This window comes from Phaenicophaeus curvirostris, chromosome 1 (assembly GCF_032191515.1).
Source record: "Phaenicophaeus curvirostris isolate KB17595 chromosome 1, BPBGC_Pcur_1.0, whole genome shotgun sequence".
In the NCBI taxonomy this organism is placed as follows: Eukaryota; Metazoa; Chordata; class Aves; order Cuculiformes; family Cuculidae; genus Phaenicophaeus; species Phaenicophaeus curvirostris.
In genome coordinates, this window is record NC_091392.1 from 26,189,648 (window position 1) to 26,211,955 (window position 22,308).

The 22,308-nt window shown below is 40.6% G+C and overlaps 1 protein-coding gene across 1 annotated transcript; it reads right to left on the reverse strand.

Annotated features, from left to right (window-relative positions):
• Window positions 1-2,064: 2,064 nt before the first annotated feature.
• CAV2 (caveolin 2) lies at window positions 2,065-14,149 on the reverse strand. The gene is made up of 3 exons (XM_069851046.1): window positions 13,946-14,149; window positions 13,101-13,288; window positions 2,065-6,459 (listed from the first exon to the last, which is right to left on the reverse strand). Exons 1-3 carry the CDS (start codon window positions 14,093-14,095, stop codon window positions 6,309-6,311), a joined length of 489 nt encoding a protein of 162 aa, XP_069707147.1. The 5' UTR covers window positions 14,096-14,149; the 3' UTR covers window positions 2,065-6,308.
• Between the last annotated feature and the right edge of the window lie 8,159 nt (window positions 14,150-22,308).

The following is a 22,308-nucleotide window of genomic DNA, read 5'->3' on the forward strand; positions in this document are numbered from 1 at the left end:
CAGGACTACATGCTACCTTTCCTGGCCACCTCACTGACTCTCTTCTTTCTCCATCACACCGGTGTTAGGCATTTCACGCCTAATTTTAAGAAGTTTTTATTGATCCAAAGACTTGCTTTAACTGAACATCCAGACTTCAGGGACTCCTTAATTAAGAACTTGCTCTAAACATGGAGCAAACTGTGAGCAACTCATAAGCTGTTCTTTCTGTTTTGAAAAGAGAAAAGATTTTGGTATGGGTGGGAAACATTTCTTCCCATAAGCCAGCATGAAAAAAAATAAAGAAAAGGATTGGACAAAATTCCTCAAAAAACTGTTGAAAATGAGTCATGAAACTGAACTGAACATGCATGAGAGCTCACTGAGTGTCTTTGTCTGGTATCACTCTCCCTCCAATCCTCATCACCCTCCCCGGTTTTTTTTTTTTCCAAGCTTGTGTAATTATTCCAATTATGGTATTAGCAATGCCCTTGATATATTCCAATGTCAGCAAGATCAGAATCAGCCCTAGGAAACTGTATTCTTTATGTATAATTTCAGCAGCAGCAGGGCTGTCAGCTAACAGAGGCTGTCAGCAAGCAACCTGTCTTATGTAGAGCACTTAAAATCCTGAGGCTTAGGAGAGGAAGGTCATTGCTTTTTTTTAAGTGCCTTCCCTTCAGCTGCTTAGCTGCATCCTTTTATGTGCATTTTTGGATATTTTGCTGGATGAAAGCGTGAGCTGCCAGAGCTGTTGGTATTGAACTTTTATCAGCTGTGGTACTGTCCTCAGCTTGCTGTGTGATACCAAGCATCGGGATGGGTTTAACACACAGGCCCATGTTTTGCTCATTCATTATTTACAGACTTGTAGTCCTGGAGGATTCATGGTGGTTGTCCCCACTCCCTGGAGGATTTCTGTGTTTTAAATTATAGGTCACTGGATCAGCAGTTTTCTACTGACATGGGTGCTTCTTGCTGTCAGTATATAGGACCACATTTTCATGAATGCATTTGTTATTTGCCCCTTTTTTTGTCTGCATCAAAGGAGTAGTTATGCCAGGAGAGATGTTGAGATGCACTCCCATTCCTTCCCTCTCGCAGCCTCTAGCTGGGAGTGAATTCATTTATTCCTTTTACATGGAAACGCTGCTGCCATAAAACATTTCACAATAGCCTGAGGGCTAGAAGAAATAATCTAGCATCTGAAACACCCAAAATAATTTTTTGCATGTCTCAAGAAGTGCTAATGCATGTGAACTCAGTCCCGGGAAGGCGTTATCTTAGGAAGTTCCCTATTCCACTCATGTGCAGTAAGTGTGTTTTGAGGGGTCCAACGCAATCTGTTCTCTTCTTTTGTGATTATGACTGGGTTTAGATGCAAGTAAGATGCCAGGTTGCTCAAACAAGGGCAGTTCCGGGCATGACCAAAGTAAAATTGTGGGTACTGAGGGGAGGTTACGTGAAAGGGAGGTGCCTTCTCAGTTTAGACATGTTCCTGGTTGGGTGGCAGCTGGGCAGGGACTGCGATTCTGGATTTAAATGCCTGACTGTCATCTCAATCCTGTGGTAGGTGTGTACATCATTTATTAGAGCTAGTCCCTGTAGGTCTTGATCAACATAGCTTCTAACTGTCTTGGCTGGAGAGGTAAACAGATTGAAAGCTTTAATTCTGCCAGACCTTGCACAAATCAAGTCACTCTTTTCTCAACCCCTTTTAGCATAAAATTCCTGACAAATACCTAGCTAGACCATGAACACTGGTCCATGTCAACACTGCTGTATACCTTTCCGCCAGTTCTAGTATACTATTAACTCTTCAGCTGTCTTGTGGAAATATCAGATCTAGTCTTGTCAATGGGGCTCATAGTGGGACTTAATACCCACCCCTTGAGGCTTATGTATGGATGGAATTTATTGTCACCCAGATTTGCTAAGCGTTTCATGGCCAATCCTAGCTTATAGTGTAGCACTGTGATAGCTCTGATGGTGTAAAGTAAAAAGCAAGGTGAGGTAGGTATATGGGGTGAAAAAACAGCTCTTATTACTGAGGCAGTTTGAAAAATAGACAAGCTTTCTCTCAAGTTTGAAATACAAGTGTGAATCTCTACATTTTATTCCATTAAAATGTACAAAGTAGGATCCAAATCAGTGTCTCGTAAAGGGGTCCTCCTTTCTGCTACTTGCAGTTGGAGGGGGAAGCCAGATCACAGACAAAACTGAACGCCTAACACAGGTGACACTTACTCCTGACCTCAAGTTGTGAGAGAAGTGTGCAGAGAAGAACCTACCCCACTATTTACATAAAGTTCTAGTTGCTTCCATAGTCCTGCTCGATTTCTTCAGCAAATACAACTTTTTTTTTTTGTAGCAGTGGAATGGAGCTAAGCCAAACATTTTGCATTAATCAGTGCAGAGTGTCTTCTCTGGAGGATGATTCAGTGCAGGAATCTATCTTCGCTCCTCTGAATTGCCCCCACAGAAGGCATTTTCTTTTTGTTGCAATAAGCTTAGGAAGATTAGTGTCATCAGGCTAAAATTAGCCATTATTAATTGTCACCTCAATTGTAAATCCCTCCATGAAAGAAGTACGTCAGTTTTTAATACGTAACTATTGGTTCAGTGTACTGGCTGGAGGACTTCAGCTCTGATTTCCATGAGCATGATGTACTAACAGACAACACTAGCAGAGTGCCTGGTGTTTGACCTTGCTCCATCTGCATTTTTATCTTAAAAAACCCCTCAAAACACATGTATTTTTCCATGTATTAAAAGTAGAGAGTTAATACAACTTACTAGCAATAGTTTTATCTCTGCAGGTTGGGGAACGATCACACCCTATAAAAATAATGGACTTACCATTCTTTGGCATCCACTAAATACGAATGTGTGGTCTGAGGTCCCAGAGCTGCAGGGATATTCTAAACTTTTAATTCAGTGAATGCCTAAGTGAGCTTTTTGGATAGTGAGAAAAGTCTTCTCATTTACTAAAATGTCAAAGTTTCTTTTAAGAATTTATTCCAATTTATAAAGTGAACAAATAGGTTGGGGAAAGATAAAATCCAAATATAAACGTTATAGAGTCAGATTAGAAGGATTTTATGAAATAGCTCTCAGAAGGAGGCAGGTTAAATTTCTTTGTTAATTAAAAGAAAAAAATCCATAAATACAAGTCCAGGGTTAGTTCTGTATGTTAGTTGTGAAAACACGAAAAAGAAGATGCTGAAATAGTCTGCATTACAGAACTGAATCTCCAGCTTATGATTACAATCCAAGGTCTGCAGTAACAAGAGGTAGGCTGGAATCATGACATCTCACACTTTATTCATTTATCCTCATAACTACGATGATACAAAATCTACTCTTGTTAAAGAGCAACAGCGTTTTCCCCATTCCATAGAGGGGAAAAAGGTTCATCAAAAGTAGCTGACCTGAACCAGATGTAAATTGTCCTATATTTGTTGCAGACACTGAGACTAAGTTTCTAGATTCCCTTTTTGCCCAAATTGTCTTTTTAAGTTGCTGTTACAGGATCTGCTGGTATGGTTTGTCCACATTTCAAGTTAATTGGAGACGAACTTAAGGAACTTGCCCTTACATCAAAGATCACAAGTCAGTGCCAGTGCCTGCTTCATCCCTGTTGTCCAACAGTTCTGTCCGCTATTGACAGTATCAGCTGTGGCAGAGCTTCAAGATGTCAGTCAGAATTGTAAAGTTCATAAAATCTAGAGGATGCTTGCCAGTCAGAATTGCCCAGGGCAGATTCACACCTAAATGCTGAAGAGTCTGTATATATTCATGCATCCTTCCACTGTTTTCATGAAGTAGTATTTGCCAAACATCTAATATTTTACCCTAAGCCCATTAGTCCATTTGGTATTTTCTCGTAGTAAAAGCACATCTACTTCAGAGAAAGATACTGCTGTAAAATATGTAAGAAACTAACAGCTTTAATTACTTAATTATAAGCTCATTTGAGCCTCGTGACAGCTAGCAAAATGGCGAAAAGAACTAATTAATGACAAGCCTAAATAAAAATAAGAACAGACCAAATGATTCTACTTGATTTTCTGTGGCAGCTAGAGACTTCAGTAAGCTATTTAAAAATGTATATATCCAGGAGTGCACGACCTAAATGGATAGCATTTTCTCTAGGGAATGGCCTCATTCTCCATATTTGGAGCCAGACCCAAGTTCCCTCAAAGTTTAGGCTTTTATAGCACTTCTTTTAGACACAAGGATTAGTACTGATTGATTTATTTTCTTGTTTTTAATGAATTCATCAAGGAGATATATTTATGTGGAAAATATCTTTGGAAAAACCCTTGGATGCTGTAAAAGAAAACAACTCCCAAAAGAACTCAAACCTATCCTCACCAATTTTTATTTTCAAAAGAGATATTTTCATTTTTAACATAAGAAGGGTATCCTGAAGAGCACATCTGAACAGTGACCTAACTTCCTGCAGAACTAAAAATGTCCAGAAAAGTTTCCATGGGATCCAGTTTTGAAAAGCCATATGAATCCCTCTCTGAAAGGCACAAACATACAAAGATGTTTTCAATGTACAAAGAATATAGTGTCAGTTAGTTTCTGTAGGCCAATAAGCAAGAAAAGGAAAATTTGGCAGCTCATCTGTAAATAAAGCACGTGCTTATAAAAAGAATTAAGTGTTTTTTTGAATGTAACAAAAGTTATGCATCGAGAGACCTGCTTCAGAGAAAGCAATCATTCTCTATGGGCTTAATTATACAAATAGCTACACCATTTTCTGCTATAAATAAGTTAAATGCAGTTTATAATAGTGGAACCATATTGATGTTCATCAATTTCTTTTCCCTTTCCCATATTTTGGAAGAACTGCACAGTATTCTATGCTGTTCAGCATTTTAATAGATTAAAAAAAAAGTTTAAAAACCTGAAAAAACAAAGTTGAAAAGAGGAAAAAGCTGACCTTTTATTATTTTATTATTTATCTCTTGTTTGATAAGAAATTTGTGACATCATTTTAGAAAATAACATTCTAAATCATACAAACATTTTACAATTGCAACTTATCATCTGTATTTCAAGAAAACAGCAGCATAAGCCCATCAGCAGGCTAATGTAATTTTAATGTGCCTCTGCATACATTCTGTTATTCTGGTTTACAAAGCCACACTAGGTGCAGAAGGAAGAAGGGCTTTTTTATAGGTTAGGCTTTGAAGTAGCAAATAAGCAACACAGAGAGTCAAGTCAGTAGGTGAGGAGAACTAGACAAGGATACCGATTACAGTCACTTGCCTTCTAGAAGTGCTTGCTACCTAAAGTGCCAGCATAGTGTCTATTGTTTTAAATATCACAATATTTGCACAGATAATACACAGAAATAGGCAGGGCTGCATTTAATACACCCCATTTTTAATAAAAACATTTCTCATAAACAGATATTTCCAACTCCTGCTTAGTCTTGTATTAAAAGTTACAATCTTTGCTTTTACACACTACCATATATAATCAATATACTAGAATTGCACGGCAACACTTAAAAGTCTATATAATTTAGAAACTGAAATTTTAGTTATCTGAAGTCATCTTTTGCAGTGTCTTACTCTTGTTGCCTAGTAAGCTGGTTAGAATTCAAATACTATAGAAATAATGTTTCAAAGAAAACTGATCAAGTGCCATTTACAAAGATACAAAATATACAGCAAAGTTAACCTCTCATTAAATAAAATATACAGATTAGCTGATGTTCCAAATCATTAGCTAACACCTTATCTTAAGGGATAAACTTCCAGGGAGCTTTTCCTCCCCAATACAGGAGATTACACAACAGTTCCTTTCCCTGCGTGTTTATGCAATGAGTCACCTTCATTTTAACTGCTGATAATAAAGGAGTGAGCTGATCATTCTGCATAGTGAGGGGTAGAAACGATCTCTGGTGGACTTGCAGTAAAGTCAATGGGAAACCCTAGAGATCAGTTTCACCTAAGGTATCACAGCCTATTTAAATATTTATAGTAACAACGCCAGTCATTATCACTGTGGTGGCTGTTAAACCTCCACCAGAATTCTCCTGTGACCTAGCAGACGTACCATTAAAATAAAGTGTTGCCAACATACTCCATGTTCAGTCTGTTGTTAAAACAGCGAGCTATGAAAACTGCCTACTTATTCTTCACCCGATTTCCCTGAAAATAAAGGAGTTTTTGAAAAAATAGCATGTTCCCACTTAAACCAGCCATTGCAATTTAACGGTTTGGAATGAATGGTAAGTGCTTGTATGTTAGGTTAGCAAAGAGGTATTAACATCCGCTACAATTACAGCAGCGTCACTTCCTTGATGTTCACTCTTGGTCCAGGCGTATATTAACCATAGCAAAGCATCGGCCTAGGCTGTGAAAGAATGGTACGATGAAAACATCCGTCATGCTCTTCCATATAGTTTGAACCGAAGGCAAGACCATGAGACAGGTTTTCACAAAAGGCACCACAATCCTGTAAAAGAGAAAAAGGAAGATCTGAAGAATGCTGCTGCTATAGCATGGGGAAATCAGGATAACCAAATACAAGTATGAGATCTTAGGGCAGAGAAAGTGATTTAAACACTCTAAATCTCTAAACAAGTTGATTTTACACTCTTGCACCAATTTTTCATCAATGTTGTTCACTCAGCCTCACATATGCACGTGCAGAAGCACCATAATGCACATGGTTTCTTTTATTCCGCACCCCCCCACCCCACCTTCCTGCAAATGCACAGGAACACATGCACAGGGCCAGACCAACTGCAACATCACTGTTACAAGTTGTTAAAATAAAACAGAAACAGTAAAGCAATATCTGGTTACGCTGGATTACTAAAATTACAGCACAGGCCAAACCTGAGAAAAATGGCATCTTGCTAATCCTTGCTAATTTGTGGGTAAGGAACTAAAGTTGAATGAGGTCAAAACTCCTGGTCAGGTGAAAGACTTAGGGTGCATACTTTAAAGTATTGTGCTTTCATCTGGAGATGCTCTCCTTGTGTCCCAGTTCCAAAGCCATTAGTGGTGGCTTATGCCAAGTGTATTAACGACAGAGGCGAGCCAGAAATGCAGGTATGGGTGGCTCACAAGGGCAGCAGATACATGGTAACTCATCACAGTATTTTAATTCATTCTTCCATATTAGTCATTCACTGGCCAAACCCCCTAGTCACTTCACTAATCTGGATGTTCTTATTTGGGCGCAGACAAAATAAATGCATAAATAATTTATGTAATACTACAGTGGTACTAGAGCAAGGTTTTAAAAAAATCTCTGCGGCATATATAACAGTTTTACTTCCTAAATTAGGTAGAATTCTCTTGATAAAGATAATAAGCTCCAGTTTGGATTCCAGTTTTGCACCCACATAATTGCATTGCAGAACTATCACTGATTTTGTAATGACAGGAAATATTTAATTTACTGCTTCACTGGAAGTCTAAAAAATATGCAATATTCTGTCTTTCGGTGAGTACTTCTCAGAATAACAAAGTAGAAAAAAAAGTACATTTAAAAAAAATGAAGCTTAGAAATTTAAAGAGTCAAAATGATTTTCAGTGTTTGTCTAACCAGATTCTCAGCTTTTATCATACAATGCAAGCCGTATACTAGTATGTCTATGCTGCACTCTAAGCTAACTCAGATGGATTTAAACAAGAATAGTTTTCTAAAACCTTCTCTTCTTTTGTCTCTGCTGAAAGAGCTAGTAATATACACACCATATAGAACTGTGAGCGCTGCTGGCATATTGTGTATTTTAAAGTGAACTCAGTAAACTATGTGTTTTAAAACGAACTCAGTAAACTATGTGTTTTATAACCACCTATAGTTCCACCGTATATAGAACATATAATTTATAGAGAATAAAATTTGAGCTTCATGTGTTAGAATGCAGTTGATAAGCATCAGTAATGCAAATGAAAAAAAAAAATCTGCATTACTCTAAGGGAAAATACCAGAAATGGATACTCAGCTTGTGTTGACTTCACCCCTTTTCCATTTCAGTTAGTTTATAAAGGCTATGTCACTGCTCCTTTGCTGTCATCTAAAATTAATTTGGCCTGCTTTTTTTTTATATATTTTTTTATTTTTTTAAATCTAACTGAATTGCAGAGAAGCAGAAAAGCTGACATTTCTGTTGGACCTTCTTGACAAGATTACAGAAAATATAAACTAAGCAAATATCACACTGTGCAAAAGTTTCATGGAAAGATGTAGTTAATCATGAGGACATCATTAGGGAAGGCTTGAAAAGCAGTGATCATACTACTTGCAATGGCTGTAGTGGTCATTTACAAAGTACCAGAACTCAATGTCTTTTGATAATGTTAAATACAATAAACACAAAAATGTTTTGGTAATGTTTTGCAATCTTTTAACACTTGCTATCTGATTTTATGTTAAATGCACACAAAAATCAACGTAGGCTAACTCCATAGGATGATATGTGAAACATGCTAGCAACCAAAGCTAATTAAGGTAACCCACTTTCAATTTTAAAATAACAGTCAGTCTGTTTAGATGACAATTACTCAAACATCTTTCCTCACAGAAGGAAATCCTTTACACCCAAGAGACCAGTAAATGGTATTTTCTAACTTAAAAAAGAGTGTCTATCTATGTATCTACATGTATGTAAGTACACATCCTGTTCTGCATAGGATATGTTATCCTGCTGTGCAACATTTCCAAATCATCACAGGGTACAATGTGCCTTCCGTGACCAGGCACACTAAAAAAATAAATAACCAAGCACATTAGAAGCTATATATTTGTTTTTGTCACCTCTCAATAAACATTAACATATATGTGCTTTACTCCCAGTGCGGTGGGTTTAGCCTGGTCTGCACTTCTGATCACAGAGATGGTAACTGTTTGCTTGAGTGATGTCTAGCAGTGGAAGTAAAGCTGGTATATCCCAAGGATATCAATATTTACTGGAGTATCGGTACTACTAGCACTGCCACATGGTACAGCATTGGGAAGAAAATCAAAGCTCTGTTGAATTTGGCATTTAAGTCAAAGCATAGCCAAAATATTTCAACTACCTATTATATATGACCTGTCATTGACTCTATACATCATAAATACCCACTCTTTCACTAAGCAGAAAGAATCACCTCTTTTGGGAACTGTTTAACTGAAAAGAGTAAATAACCCCATTTTTTTTACATCTTATCCTATTTTCATTTCTTTCTCTTCGAGATGTCTGTTCATGACATCCACAAAATTATACCCATCAATGTTTCTCACTTTTGCTCACATTACTTTTTTTCTGCTTTTCTCTGAGGGAACACTGCTGAGAACCAAACACCTCTTGGACATGGAGTGCACAATTTAATTCCCACTGATGAGGGTATTTCCAGCTTGCAGCAGCTCAACTTTTCAAGATCTGGGCAATGTGGTTGAAGTAGTCATTCAATAGTAATTCAGTTTCCTGCTTCAAAGTGATGAATCACATCTTCTCCTGTATGGTTTTTAAAACTAGAGATAGTTGTCAAACGCTAGACCATTCAGACATTAAATTACTTATTTCCAAGTATGCACATGTACTTCATCATGATTTTGATTTAAAAGTCTTGTATGGCTCTGCAATACAAGTAAGCATTGTGAACAGATGGCTAAATATTACCTAGCAGTTGCGGACCTTCTTGTTGAAGTGCATTAAAACCAAACATCATACACCCAAGGACCTTGATAGACTCAAAATGATAAAACTAAAAAGGAAGCAAGACAAACTATCTCCTCTTCAGAAACCAAGGGATATATACCCTGGACATGAATGAAGAGGCATCAAGACAACACCAGATCATAAGGCAGATCTTTGTGGCATAGCTGTAATGTAATTTCTTTTGATTTCAGACAGCCAGTAAGGAGATGGTTTTGGAGTTGAGGATGATGGCAATAAGTTATACAAATGGAGTCGTGGAGACATAGGTAAGAGGTGATGCATGTCCATACCTACTTCTCTGTGTTAAGTTTCTGGTTAAATCTTAGCACTGTGAATGGAAGTGAGAGAAGCTGAGAGAAGTTCTGAGGACCTACTGGTCCAGGTGATGACAAGTGCATAAAGCTGGCTGAGTCCTTGTTCTTTAGAGTGCATCTCAGATCCAAGACAATTTATGGATCCTCAAATGAACCACTGATTCTCAGCATAAACAGGTAACATCAGAACACTATTCAGAGAAGCCTACAGCAAAGTGTATATAAGATTCAAGTGTTAATTTCCAAGAGGTGGCAAACATGTGGCTTGGAAGAAGAATCAGTCCACAATCTGTAATAAATATAATGATTTTGCATGTGTTGCCTGGAAAATCAGCAGTGTTCTGCTCATTTTCAAAAATCAGTAATCTTAATAGACTTGATCTAAGGACATGTTTAAAAGCTTGCTAATATTCACAGAAAGACATTAAAAGTCAGTCTGACAAATTCTGCTATGAATTTGACATGAATGAATTTGACACGAATGACATGAATGAAATGTCACTCTGTGGTGAGAATGACAGCCCCCAGTAAAGGAGAAGAAATGTGGAGAAGCAGCCTTCCTTGAACAGGCTCGTATGGAGGTCACCAAGCTCCCAGCTGGCACAGTTTCAGCCCATCAGTATCTTTTACCTGGATTCTGGCTCAAGCAACCAGTTTGAAAATGGAACAGAATATGCTCCACCTTTACAGGTAAAACTGAAAATTAAAGTGTATTATTACATATTTCTTACTCAGCTTTCTTTGTGCTTTCCATGACATTTGCTTCCGTATTTGCTTCCTTCTTTAGCAATCATTTTGCTGGTGAGAGACATTTACTATCAGGTATGAGGGGTTAAACTCATGAGGTGTCCTTGATGCATGAGGAATGCTGAGACAGACTTTTGTGGATTTTGAGCATGCTGACAAAAGTGCAACAACATGTGTGACAATCAGCAGTGCCTAAGCACTTCCAAAAGTTGTTGAAATGCCTTTGAATTTAGCCTCAGGAAAAGGCTCCCCTATGACAGATCAACATCATCATCTCACTGGTTTGGATGATGCAAGTGAGGGACAGGAGCTCTGATAAGCCCTCCTGCAGGCAGCCATGAGGGTGGGTGTGCCCAGGGTTTTCCCCTGACGTTTCAACAGTTGAAGACAGAGTTATAGAGGAATTCCTTTCCTCTTGCCCACAAAACAAGGACTATTTTTTCAGATGCAAAGGGCCTCATGGGAACCAGTACCATGTGTTTAGGGTCCCTATACCTGAACTGCTCCTGTGCTACCTTCTCAAGTGCAGAAACTTTGAACTCCTTATTCCTGGAAAATCTGGACCATGGAGAATTGCACAGAAGCTAACTTAGTCTCAGTGTGTTCTACCTTTGTGTTGGAACAAATCCAGTTTGTGGTTGCAGTAAGATGAAACAGTGCAGGCTTTGCATGGTAGCACTGGATGGGGTCCAAGGAGTGCAGATAGCGTTACTGGGTTATGTAATTCTTTCACACCCATCCCAGGTGCAAGGAAGATCAAAATGAAAGATCACTTCTGTATTGACAATGAAAGTAAGGAAAGAAAATTAATTGTGGGGAAAACCAATGTGTTCACAGAAAGTCAAGGGAAACTTTTCAAACGAAGTCCCGCATTCAGACAGTTCTATTTCAGTTGTACTGAGAACCCACGGTTCCTGGGAGAGTCACTAGGGACTACTCACATAAATAGAAACTGATCTCTGAGTCCTGATGCAGAGAAACTCATGCTTGTGTATCCAGGCTTTGAAATCCAGATACAAGATCACTCTAAAGCACAAAAAATTAAAGTCTTAATAAATCAGGTATCAATAAATTCTTCCATAGATATTCCGTTAGGGGAAATCTATATGTCCACCAAACCCTTTTGCAGTAACATGCACCTTTTGCAGTAACACACAGCACAGTGACAGCTGACAGACCTAAATGTCTAGGAACACTCTACAATGTTCATCATAATCTGGGGAGCAGCAGGTGGGCAGCTCTAAACTACATTGCAACTCCTTTGGATATTAGGCAAACTTTATGCTCCACAATTCAAGTTAATCAGTTTTTGAAGTGGCTCATGACAATATCATCAACCCAAATTTCCGTTCCACTTTTGAAATCTGCATCCAAAAAACTGCAGTCACAGGTTCAGACAACCAATATACTCTCACTACTTTAAGTTTGTTTCTCAGTTTCTGGATTGCATTTTATTTTCCTTAAAAACTTTTTCATGATTCCAGTGCTACCCAAGTCAAATAAGACTCCCCAAACCCCATGTATATGGAAAATACTAGCTTGCAGGAATGACATTAATAATCTGTATCCATTCCTTCCTCTACAGGCTGCTGGATTCTCGTTTTTTTCCCTCAATCTTATTTTTCTCCCTGACTCTCTTCCTTCTCTATAATCACCTACCTTTCTGGTCTCAATGTACTCATCCCTGATACTTTGCCAGTATATTCTGTTTAAAGTACACCAAGTTTTCTGTGACTTGGAGGGCTACTGTATTTGCCTGTGAACCTGGGCCACGGCCAGAAGCAGCTTTCCCGAGTTCAGCGGGGGTTCTTTGATTAAGTGGAAGTGATTCGAGGCACTGCACCTAGAGATGGCCATGTACCACATGAAAGGCAGTGACAGCAGATTTTGTGGTAGTCGCAAAGAAAGAGTGAGCTGGGCCCTCAAAAGCTTTCTTCAGTCTGTGAGGGAAAAAATGAAAGAGGTAACCTTTCCGATGTCAGGTGCAAGTAATATTTCCACCCTGTTTTTTCATCTCAAACAGGCATTTTAACAACGTAACAACCAGTTTGAAAAAAAAAACAACAAAACAATCATTATTATTCTAGAAGTCAGCTGAGGCTGGGACGCATTGCAGTAGGTGCCATACAAACAGTAAAACAGGCTCTCCGCCCCAAGGAGCTTACACAGACACAACAGGCTGCTGGTAAAAGCAAGTCAAGGAAACGAATCACAGAGAAAACACTGTTTTCACTTCTCCCCCTTAAAAAATAAAGCAGATGATGTAAGTCAATCTGCCTACTGGCTGCAAAGATGGTGAACACCGACCAGGCAGCAATGCTCCAGGAGGAAAGTTCTGCTGAGCTCTCTGCAGGGCCCCTGCACCGAAATGCTCTTACCAGATGTGCAGACAGCTGAGCACCGCAAAGAGGATCCCCACGACCAGGGCCAGCGGTATGGCAAGGACCAGCGTCAGGAACTTGTAGATCAGATACTTGCTGAGCTCAAAGAGAGCGTGGCTGCAGATCCAGACTTTGTCGAAGGAGTGGGTTAGCTCGGGCTCTGCGATCACGTCCTCGAACCCCAGCTGGAACAAGAAAGCAGCGCTGCCCTTACTGGAACTGGAGTGAGGGGAGACTGCCGGGTATCTCATCCCCCGGGTACCCCATCCCCCACGGGGTACCCCATCCCCCAGATATCCCATCCCCTGCTGGCTACCCCCATCCCACGAATATCGCATCCCCCGGATACCCCATCCCCCGCCGGCTATCCCATCCCCTGGGTACTCCATCCCCCGGGTATCCCTATACCTCACGTACTCCCATCCCCCTGCCGGGTACCCCTATCCCCTGGGTGCCCCCATCCGCCGGGTGCCCCCATCCGCTGGGTACCCCTATACCTCGCGTACCCCCATCCCCCCGCCGGGTACCCCTATCCCCCGGGTGCCCCCATCCCCCGGGTACCCCTATCCCTCGTGTACTCCCATCCCCCGCCGGGTACCCCTATCCCCCGGGTATCCCCATCCCCCGGGTACCCCTATCCCTTGCGTACCCCCATCCCCCCGCCGAGTACCCCTATCCCCCGGGTGCCCCCATCCCCCGGGTACCCCTATCCCCCGGGCATCCCTTCCTCTGCCAGGTATCCCATCCCCTGGGTACCCCCATCCCCCGGGTGCCCCATCTCCCGCCGGGTACCCCCCTCCCCCGGGTGCCCCATCCCCCTGCGGGTCCCCCCGCGGCCGCACCTGGAGGTGGGCGTTCATCCCGTGGGGGTCGCGGTCCAGCCGCTCCTCCGCGCCCTTCTCCGCCTCCGACAGCGCGGGGCCGCCGCTCCGCGGGAAGTTGTCGTCGTCCATGAAGATGCGGGCGTCCCCCTTCTCCGTCTCCAGCCCCATGGCGCTGCCCGCCGCCCGGCCCCGTCCCGTCCGCGGCGCCTCGGGCCGCGCAGCGCTGGGGCGGAGCGGGGCCGCCCGGGACACGCCCGCAGCGGGACGCGGGGCGGCGGGGGGGCCGGGCCGGGCAGCGCCGCGGCGGCGGCGGGAGCCGGGTCCCCGTCCCGCTGCCCGCAGCGCCGGCCGCCCTCGGCTTCCCCATTCGCAGAATCACAGACCAGTTTGGGGTGGAAGGGACCTTAAAGATCACCCAGTTCCACCCCTCTGCCCGGGGCAGGGACGCCTCCCACTAGAAATTCGTGACGGGACAAGAGGCAATGGCCTCAAGCCCCGCCAGGGCAGGTGCAGACTGGACACCAGGAAAAAAATTGTTCGCAGAAAGGGTCATCGGGCACTGGCAGAGGCTGCCCAGGGAGTTGGTGGAGTCACCATCCCTGGAGGTGTTTAAAAGACGGTTAGATGAGGTGCTCAGGGACATGGTTTCACGGCAGATAGGAATGGCTGGACTCGGTGATCCAAGAGGTCTTTTCCAACCTGGTGATTCTATGATTCTATGATCTGAAATCCCTGGGCTGCTGCTTTCACTGAGACCTCATGCATGACTGAAATTTGTAGGACCAAGAGTTTGTGGCATTTTGACAAGAGGCAGCAGGAAAAAAGTTGAGGCGATGGTGCATTAGGGGTTGTATCTGCTGCCCTCTTTGCAGCTGCAGGGGGGTGTGGGAAAAAGGGGGGGTGCGTTGCCACTGCCCACCAAGGTTTCCATGTCATAGAATCATAGCCTCATAGAATAGTTTGGATTGGAAGGGACCTCAAACACCACCCATTTCCAGCGTCCCTGGAGTGGGCCCGGATACTTCCCACTGGATCAGGTTGCTCAAGGCCTCAACCAACCTGGTCTTGAACACCTCCAGGGATGTGGCATCCATGACTTCTCTGGGTAACCTATTCCAATGCCTCATCACCCTCACGGTAAAAAATTTCTTCCTAATATCTAATCTAAATCTCCCCTCTTTCAGCATAAAACCATTACCCCTTGTCCTGTCACTGCACTCCCTGATGAAGAGCCCCTCCCCATCTTTCTTATAGGCCCCCTTTAAGTTTTGTCTCATTGGTCTGTTACACTCCAACATCTCTTACTTGGCTTATGCTTCCTGAGCTGCCTAATTGTTGCTGCAATAAAATGTTGCATCCATCATTGCAAGCTATTATTTTGCCCTCCTTGGGTTTTAGCATCAACCTATACAAATTATTTCCTCTGTTTTATTTGAGATGTTTTAAGCCCAAGAGTCACATACGTAACAGTGAGCAGATTTCTTTAATGATTGCTAAAAGTATTTGATAATATTGCTATACAGTGTGATTTCATGAACTCACATGAGTTCATTCTTACTGCATTCTATGAACTGACATTACTTATCAATGATCTGGACTTGTTAAAGGAGAAAGAAGCTGGTAGTGGTAATTTTCTTCAATTTCAATGCGTTAAATTAAGAATAGCCTTTAGCTTTAAGAAGCTCACAGGAAAGTGATATAAAAATAACCACACAAGGTTTGGGTAGGAAATTACCTAGTACAATGCTCTGGACCATATCACATTGTTCTTGACCGGATAACTTCTGCAGAAAAGCTTCACATCTATGTGTAACTCACGTTGATGCTTTTTGCTCCCCTGTTGATAAATTTAGTGATACTGGTGTTGTGTAAATGGTTTGCATCCAGCAATATGGCTGTGGCTCATTAAGTATAAAAGCCTGCAAATACAAGTTTACAAAAGGTTCAAATGCAGGCTAAGAAACACGTGATGACTCAAGACATAAGCCGCATTTTTACCTTCTCCAATTCCTCTTTGTTCCATGAGTGGGAGGAATAAAAAGGCCAGTTGACAGACTTAAGGTTCAGCCCCACCCTTCAGGGTACTTCTGCCCCTGAACTATTATTTTTTAGCCTATAGATACAGGGAGCTGAGTGCAGCCCAAAGGCATCCAGCAGGCCTCTGTTCCTGCTTGGGTCTGACACAGAAATTTGGGTTTGGTGCTGCTGAAAAGCAAGGTAGGAGCAACAGCAGTGGATCTCAAACTAGCCCTTTGGCTAGTGAAGTCAGGCCATGCTGGTTTCTGTCAGCTGCTACCTTTTCCTACACTAGAGACATGAATCAGGATGCCTATGCACAATCAGGGAGCTGCTTTTTGAACAGCTCTACCCATTTCCCAGCTACTCTTGGTGCATCTCACTCTCCCAACCAACAGCAGCAGCGAGTCTGTAGTCCACTTGCTCAGCTCCAGCTTTGCTGAAAGCTGGGGGTTGGTTCCTCTTGCAAGATCACCCAGACCATAGTTTGTCACTAAAGAGTGGTCTTGCAGTATCAGCCCCCTTTATAGGAAGCAAATAAAACCTTTTTTGTTCATGTCCACCTGTGTCTTTGTAAACTGTTACTGTGATAGCTAATCAGTGTTGACGACTGTCAAGACAGCACTGTGGAAAGTGAGGAAATTGCCTTTACAGTCTCTGAGGATGTAAAATAAAGTGGTGATGCAATTGCTCCTGAAAGAATAATATTTTTCATTAAAAACTGCTTAAAAGCAATAAAAGTTTAAGGCTGTGTACAATTTGAGATGTTGTTTATTAGTAACCCTTTAAAACATGTGCTTTAAAAATAACTGTGGTAGTCTTTTTTCGAAATTATTTTTGTATGGATTATTAAATGAGGTTGATGGCAAAGCTTGAGCAGTGTTAAGCTCTGATCCCTGACAACTTCTGGTGGTACAGACTGCACAAACACTGAACAACAAGTAGTCTCTCAAAGAGCTTGTAGTAAAAAGCACAGGCCCAGGGATGGCCAATGGATGTGAACATAAATATTGGGCATTCCAGGAAACAAGGAAATCTATGGTAAGCTCGGTAGTTTTATTACTGTGTTTTCACACACATTATCGGAAATGGATTTTTAAGAACTACTTTGGAGAAGATGTATTTCACAGCAATTTTTCTGAGGTGTGAAGTGGAGCATAAAGTGAAACAGCTCACACACAGATTCCTGGAGAGGAAAGTTCTAAGCAAAAAGTTTTCTTATTTCTCCATGATGAAGAATGCATTAAGTTGGTTAGGTTTAGACTTTAAATTGTAATAGTATTGAAAAATGTCAAGTCAGTTCACCATTTATTTTATAAGTACGTTTGTGTTTAAGCTTTTATCATTATTTTGATTATTGTAGTTCATGTTATATAAAGAGAAAAAGTCTTTCCTGAACATGACAAGGGTGTCAGTTATATGTCTTTCAGCAAAAGCTTTCACAATTACTTTGCATTTGAGAAAGTTCCCCAGTCTTTCCAACAAGACCGTGTATAAAGTCTAGTTGGGGCTCCTTTTTTTTTTTTTTGGCTTGTCTGGATGAGTTAGATTCTTGGGGTGTTATTTTCCTCTTTTCCCTCTCCCTTTTATAAATTATTTCTAACCTGCTCTAAAGTTATCGTATCATGATTATCTCATACACAACACTTTACATTTTCAATGAGGTGAAGTACAAGGAATACTATTAATTTATCTTATAATTTCATAGGTATTTTAACAGATGTGTACTTCAAATATGTGCTTTTCCTTTCAAGATCAGTATTGAAAGTCTTAATGATTTCAGAGGAGCTGTGAGAAAAGTCTTTTCTTTTATCCTCCTATATCTATAGCGTATCTGGGGGATTTTCGTTACTACCCTTTCACAGGTGGACTACAGGGATACAAAATGTCAGATGAGGTCTAAATATTTGTGTGCATTAAGAATGAAAAGTAAGAAGGGTGGCTGCAGCCCTTAGTTGGCTGTGTGAATAGGGTAGGAGGGAGAGGCAGCTGCAAGGGTGAGATTTCAAGAAATGAACCAGGTGGTGTTAATGGAGAGGCTATAGCCTCTTTTCCAGATTTTCCTTCTGGTAAATGTGTGCCTGGATGTAAATCCATGCAAAGGAAGCAGATGTAGTGAACTGAGAAATTCTGGTGGCATTCAGGGATATGTAAGATGCATTAAAGTGAGTCAAAACCTGAAGGATCTTGAAGATTAAAGATATGGATTAGAATCTAGTTTTTCTTATTTTCACAGAGGACACATTAGATATTCAGATTTGACGTATATAGAGAGGTTGAAGCTGCAAACTCCAACATGTTGTCTTGATGTAGCCATATGTCTACAAACAAACAAAAACATTAAAATGTTTGAAGAGTATGCATAAGAAAAGCTGATTGATAAAAGTGTATGCATTCTATCTGCGTTAGTTTATCACCTCTGAGCAGTGACTTTAGATTTTTTTCCCTGAAAAAGAATAATTAGGTCCTGTCTCTCTGTATGGAAACTCCTCTGCTCTAGTTGTTTTATTGTCTGCCTTGTGAAGTGTAAAATTCACTGGTTTTGCTGATCAATCAATGTAAACAAAGGTAAGCCACAGGTAAACATTAATATTTGTTTTGTGAAATTACATTTATGCTGCTGAATTTAAGCCAAAAGCTTCTACGAAGGCTGGTCTTATACATGTCAGAGTGAAAGCTGCTTAGAGTCAGAGTAGACTTGACACAATAAATGTGTTCTGGCAAAAAAATGGTTGCAGAAATGATTTTAGGATTTTCTGCATCTCTTCTAGCAAACTTAGGTTAACAGTAATAGAGATGTTTATAGCAGCTTTAGCGTAGCCTCTGATTTCTAATACGAGAAAGGAAGAAAGAAAGTACTCCCATGAGGTTTCCTGGGTTACTGTTTTGATGGTTTACCAGTTACTGTTCAAATGGTCTCCAGTGAGGGAGTGAGAGAGTTTACTGTTTGGTACTGGCAATGGGAATACTGCTCTCATGAGCAGATGGAGAATGTGAGGAATAGCAAATAGCTGGGCCAAGCATTTTTAGATATGTTTTTTTCTTTTCTTCCATCAGTAGAAATCTGGAAATGTTTTCAATGTGTTTTCACAATTCATACTTGTCTATTTTATTTTTTTTTTTCAATTTTGGCTGCTCACTACAGTTTATAGGATGTGTCAGCAGAGCTGTTATTAATATGTCAGCATACGTCACAGGCTAAAACTCACAATGATTCAGTGGGACCTAGATTCAAAGGCTGAAAGAAGTGATGATCTAGTGAAAAATGTCCCAGGTTGGGATTTAGGGGCTGACTGGATGTGTGATACAGACTTCAATGTTTACAGCAGTACAGGGACTGCTACAATCAGTGTTTCTTGTGTGCTTTATCATGTTAGAGATTACAAGGCACCCTAGTGGGGATAGAGAAAGTATTTAAAATGGGTTCCTGCTGAGTGGGCCAGTTGCACATTGTAAAAGGTTGGGAAAGGGATGTAGGGTATGAAGAGCTGCTCAGTGCTGGATGCAATTTGTGAATCTGTGCTTGGGGCTTGCCAGAGCTAGGGAGGAAAAGCATCTGCATTACCCTGCAGCATGTTGATCAAACAGTCAGCTGCTACTGTTTGGCTGACAGGTGGTAGCTTGTTAAAATGTGATTACATGAGTATTCACAACAGTTTATTCACATAAACAGAGCAAAGAAAGTCATTAGAGTTTGGTGTTGCTTGAAACACGAACCTAAATGCTGACAGAACTTCAGAGCTTGTGCTGTTTGCCCACAGAACTGAAAAAGGAAAAGGGTTATTGTGAAGGAGATATGCAAACAGCTCTGATGCTGGTGGGATCCGCAGGAAGAATCTAGATTATTTCTCCATGGGCATTCAACTGTTAAATCAGATTCTGATGGAAGATCGTTGTACAAGCAGTAACTTGGCTGTGCTCTTGTTGCAAACATTCTGGGATTAGTTGTCAGTAATGGAGGTCTTTAGCCTGGATCACGCTGTTTCTGGCAGTTGCTAAATGCTCTGGTTTAACTAGGACTCTGGTTGTCTTATATGTCTGTAGATGAAGTGCTGCTTTGCAGGACACTGATGTCCAGTGGAAAGCAAATGATGTTTGGAGGTGTGAAGCAGAGTGCTGTCACTGGTTCACGACCTTTAAAAAACAGAAAAGCAAACCCTTCAATTATTCAATAACTGCCATGAGCTTAGGTGCTTTGGGCGTTTTAAAAACACCAAACTGATAGTTTTTTTCTGAAGATGCAGATTCCTGTTCATGCAGCAACTGGATCAAATACATCTTGGATCTGTTTATGAAAGCTATTCATCTGTAATCTGACTTTAATTGTGACAGTCACTTGATTTAGACTAGCACAGTTTAGTTTGCATTTCTAAACCACACTGCAGAGATTTTCTACCACTAAGGTTTCCAGTAATTTCTGCAAGTTGTTATTTAACAACTTTCTGTGTTGAAAGCCCACAGGTTTCTGCTTTTAATGCTGTATATATGAAAGGGGAAGATTGAGCACGTTATGCTTGAATTAGGTCATTCTTTTGCGTAGTTCCTTTACAAAAATACTTAGGATCTGATAAACTACTTATCCTAAGAATGCATTTTTGTCTGTTTGCAATATGTTGATGAGCCAGAAAGTCTCCAAAGAATTTAGGACATTCTCAGCAATAAATTAATCCAAGTGTGGAGAAACAACAAAAACTTTTTTGCTAAAATACAGAAAAAAGTATTTTCCATTCATATTCATCGTATGGTTTAGAATGGCTTATTGGAAAGCCAGAAATATATATAGGTCAGCCGTGTACAGTGGTGAGATTTTCACTTTCAAGGCATTGATCATTTCTCCACTTAAGATTCACAGAAGTCTTAATTTTACTTGCACAAGCAGTACTTCACAAACACTATTGCTGTTTTTTTTTTTAATTAATATGTACTCTATTAATCCTTTTGTAGTCTGATATCTTGGTTGCATCTTGACTTCTTTAGGTAATTTAAGTAATTTTTGAGGCAAAAACCTTCCTTTATAAAAATGAATGCTTCTTTGCAGAAAGTAGAATTTGCAAAATACTTTTTAAAATGGCATACAATTTAAAAATTCCTACTTTGAAAACTCCACTGAGAAGACATGTGAGGAGAGAATCGAAGACAAATGCCCATGTGAGAAACGGATGTTTTTTGCTTATTATTTGGAGTCAAATAGTTGCTCCCATTCTTAAAGGTGCACTTGGATTACATTCCTTCTGTCTGTAAGACTTGCCTAGTATGACTTGGACTGCCGCTGTGGTGTCCATGCAACTAGTCCATGCATACGAGTATTTACACACATTGTATGTGCAAACGTGTAATTGTTACACTGTTTTGCTCTGTCCAGTTTATCCAAAGGAAGGAGATAAGAGAAGATAGAATGCAAAGTTGCTTTCCAGACAGGACATACGTGATAAATAGTCAAAGTCTAGCAAACTCGGATTGCTTCTGGTTGCAACTTGTTGCTTCTGGATTTTTTCCCTTCAGGCTGCTCTCTCCCAGGGCTATGTGCTCTTTCTACTTCTATCACATAGCTTTCTATTAAATCCAGATGGAATAAGGAAACTTGGCTAAATGAGTCAGCAGCACCCAGTGAGTTCAACAAATGCTGAAAGAAATTATATGTATGTGATGGTAGCATCTTAAAATCTCCTTCAGTGCTCATGCTTGTGGTAACAGTGCTAGGGCACACAGCAGAGACCAGTGACTAGGTTAGAGATCAGTTTGTTCTCCAAAACTGTTTTGACCAGAGCTAGATGATTTTTCAATAAAATGCCAGCTACATTGTCTTAGTAGCAAGGAACATTGAATTGTGGAGAAAAACTAATAAGAACAGGAAGAAAAATTTTTAAGAGACCTACTGTAGATCTGATAACATGCTAGCAGATTTTTTTACACATTCCACGCTTGAGAGGCTGCTCAATCTTGGAAATTCAGCATGCTTTTTTTTTTCTTATTTAATTGCCTTTCCTCTTTTGTCATAAAAGTCCCTCTCTTTTTGTATTTATGTCTTTCAAGCTGGAGATTGCTCTATCTCTTTGTCATACAGCCAAGATCCATTCTATTTTAGTCACTCACTGTGTATCAGTCTCTCCAGCTCTCTGATAATGTTTGTTCTTTTCTGGACTCTTCATTTTCTCCCTTGGTCTTTCTGATAGTTAGATGGCTATAACTACATGTAAAATTCATAGCAGGCACACAGAGATTAAGACATCTATAGACAGATTTTCACCTCGCTTCTTTCTGACATGATGTGTTTGTGAAAACTACACAAAACTGTTTTGTTTGTAATTCAAACAATTCATTTAGTTTTTTAGTATGGGCTCCTCCAGGCATTGTAGCTTTAAGAT

What these genes read in the sequence shown, in the direction of transcription:
- CAV2 (XM_069851046.1), bottom strand. Translation starts at nt 14,095, where the DNA reads ATGGGGCTGGAGACGGAGAAGGGGGACGCCCGCATCTTCATGGACGAC. An exon ending in GGATGAACGCCCACCTCCAG is followed by an intron (nt 13,289 to 13,945) that starts GTGCGGCCGCGG and finishes TTCTTGTTCCAG; the next exon opens with CTGGGGTTCGAGGACGTGAT. An exon ending in CTCAGCTGTCTGCACATCTG is followed by an intron (nt 6,460 to 13,100) that starts GTAAGAGCATTT and finishes TCTCTTTTACAG; the next exon opens with GATTGTGGTGCCTTTTGTGA.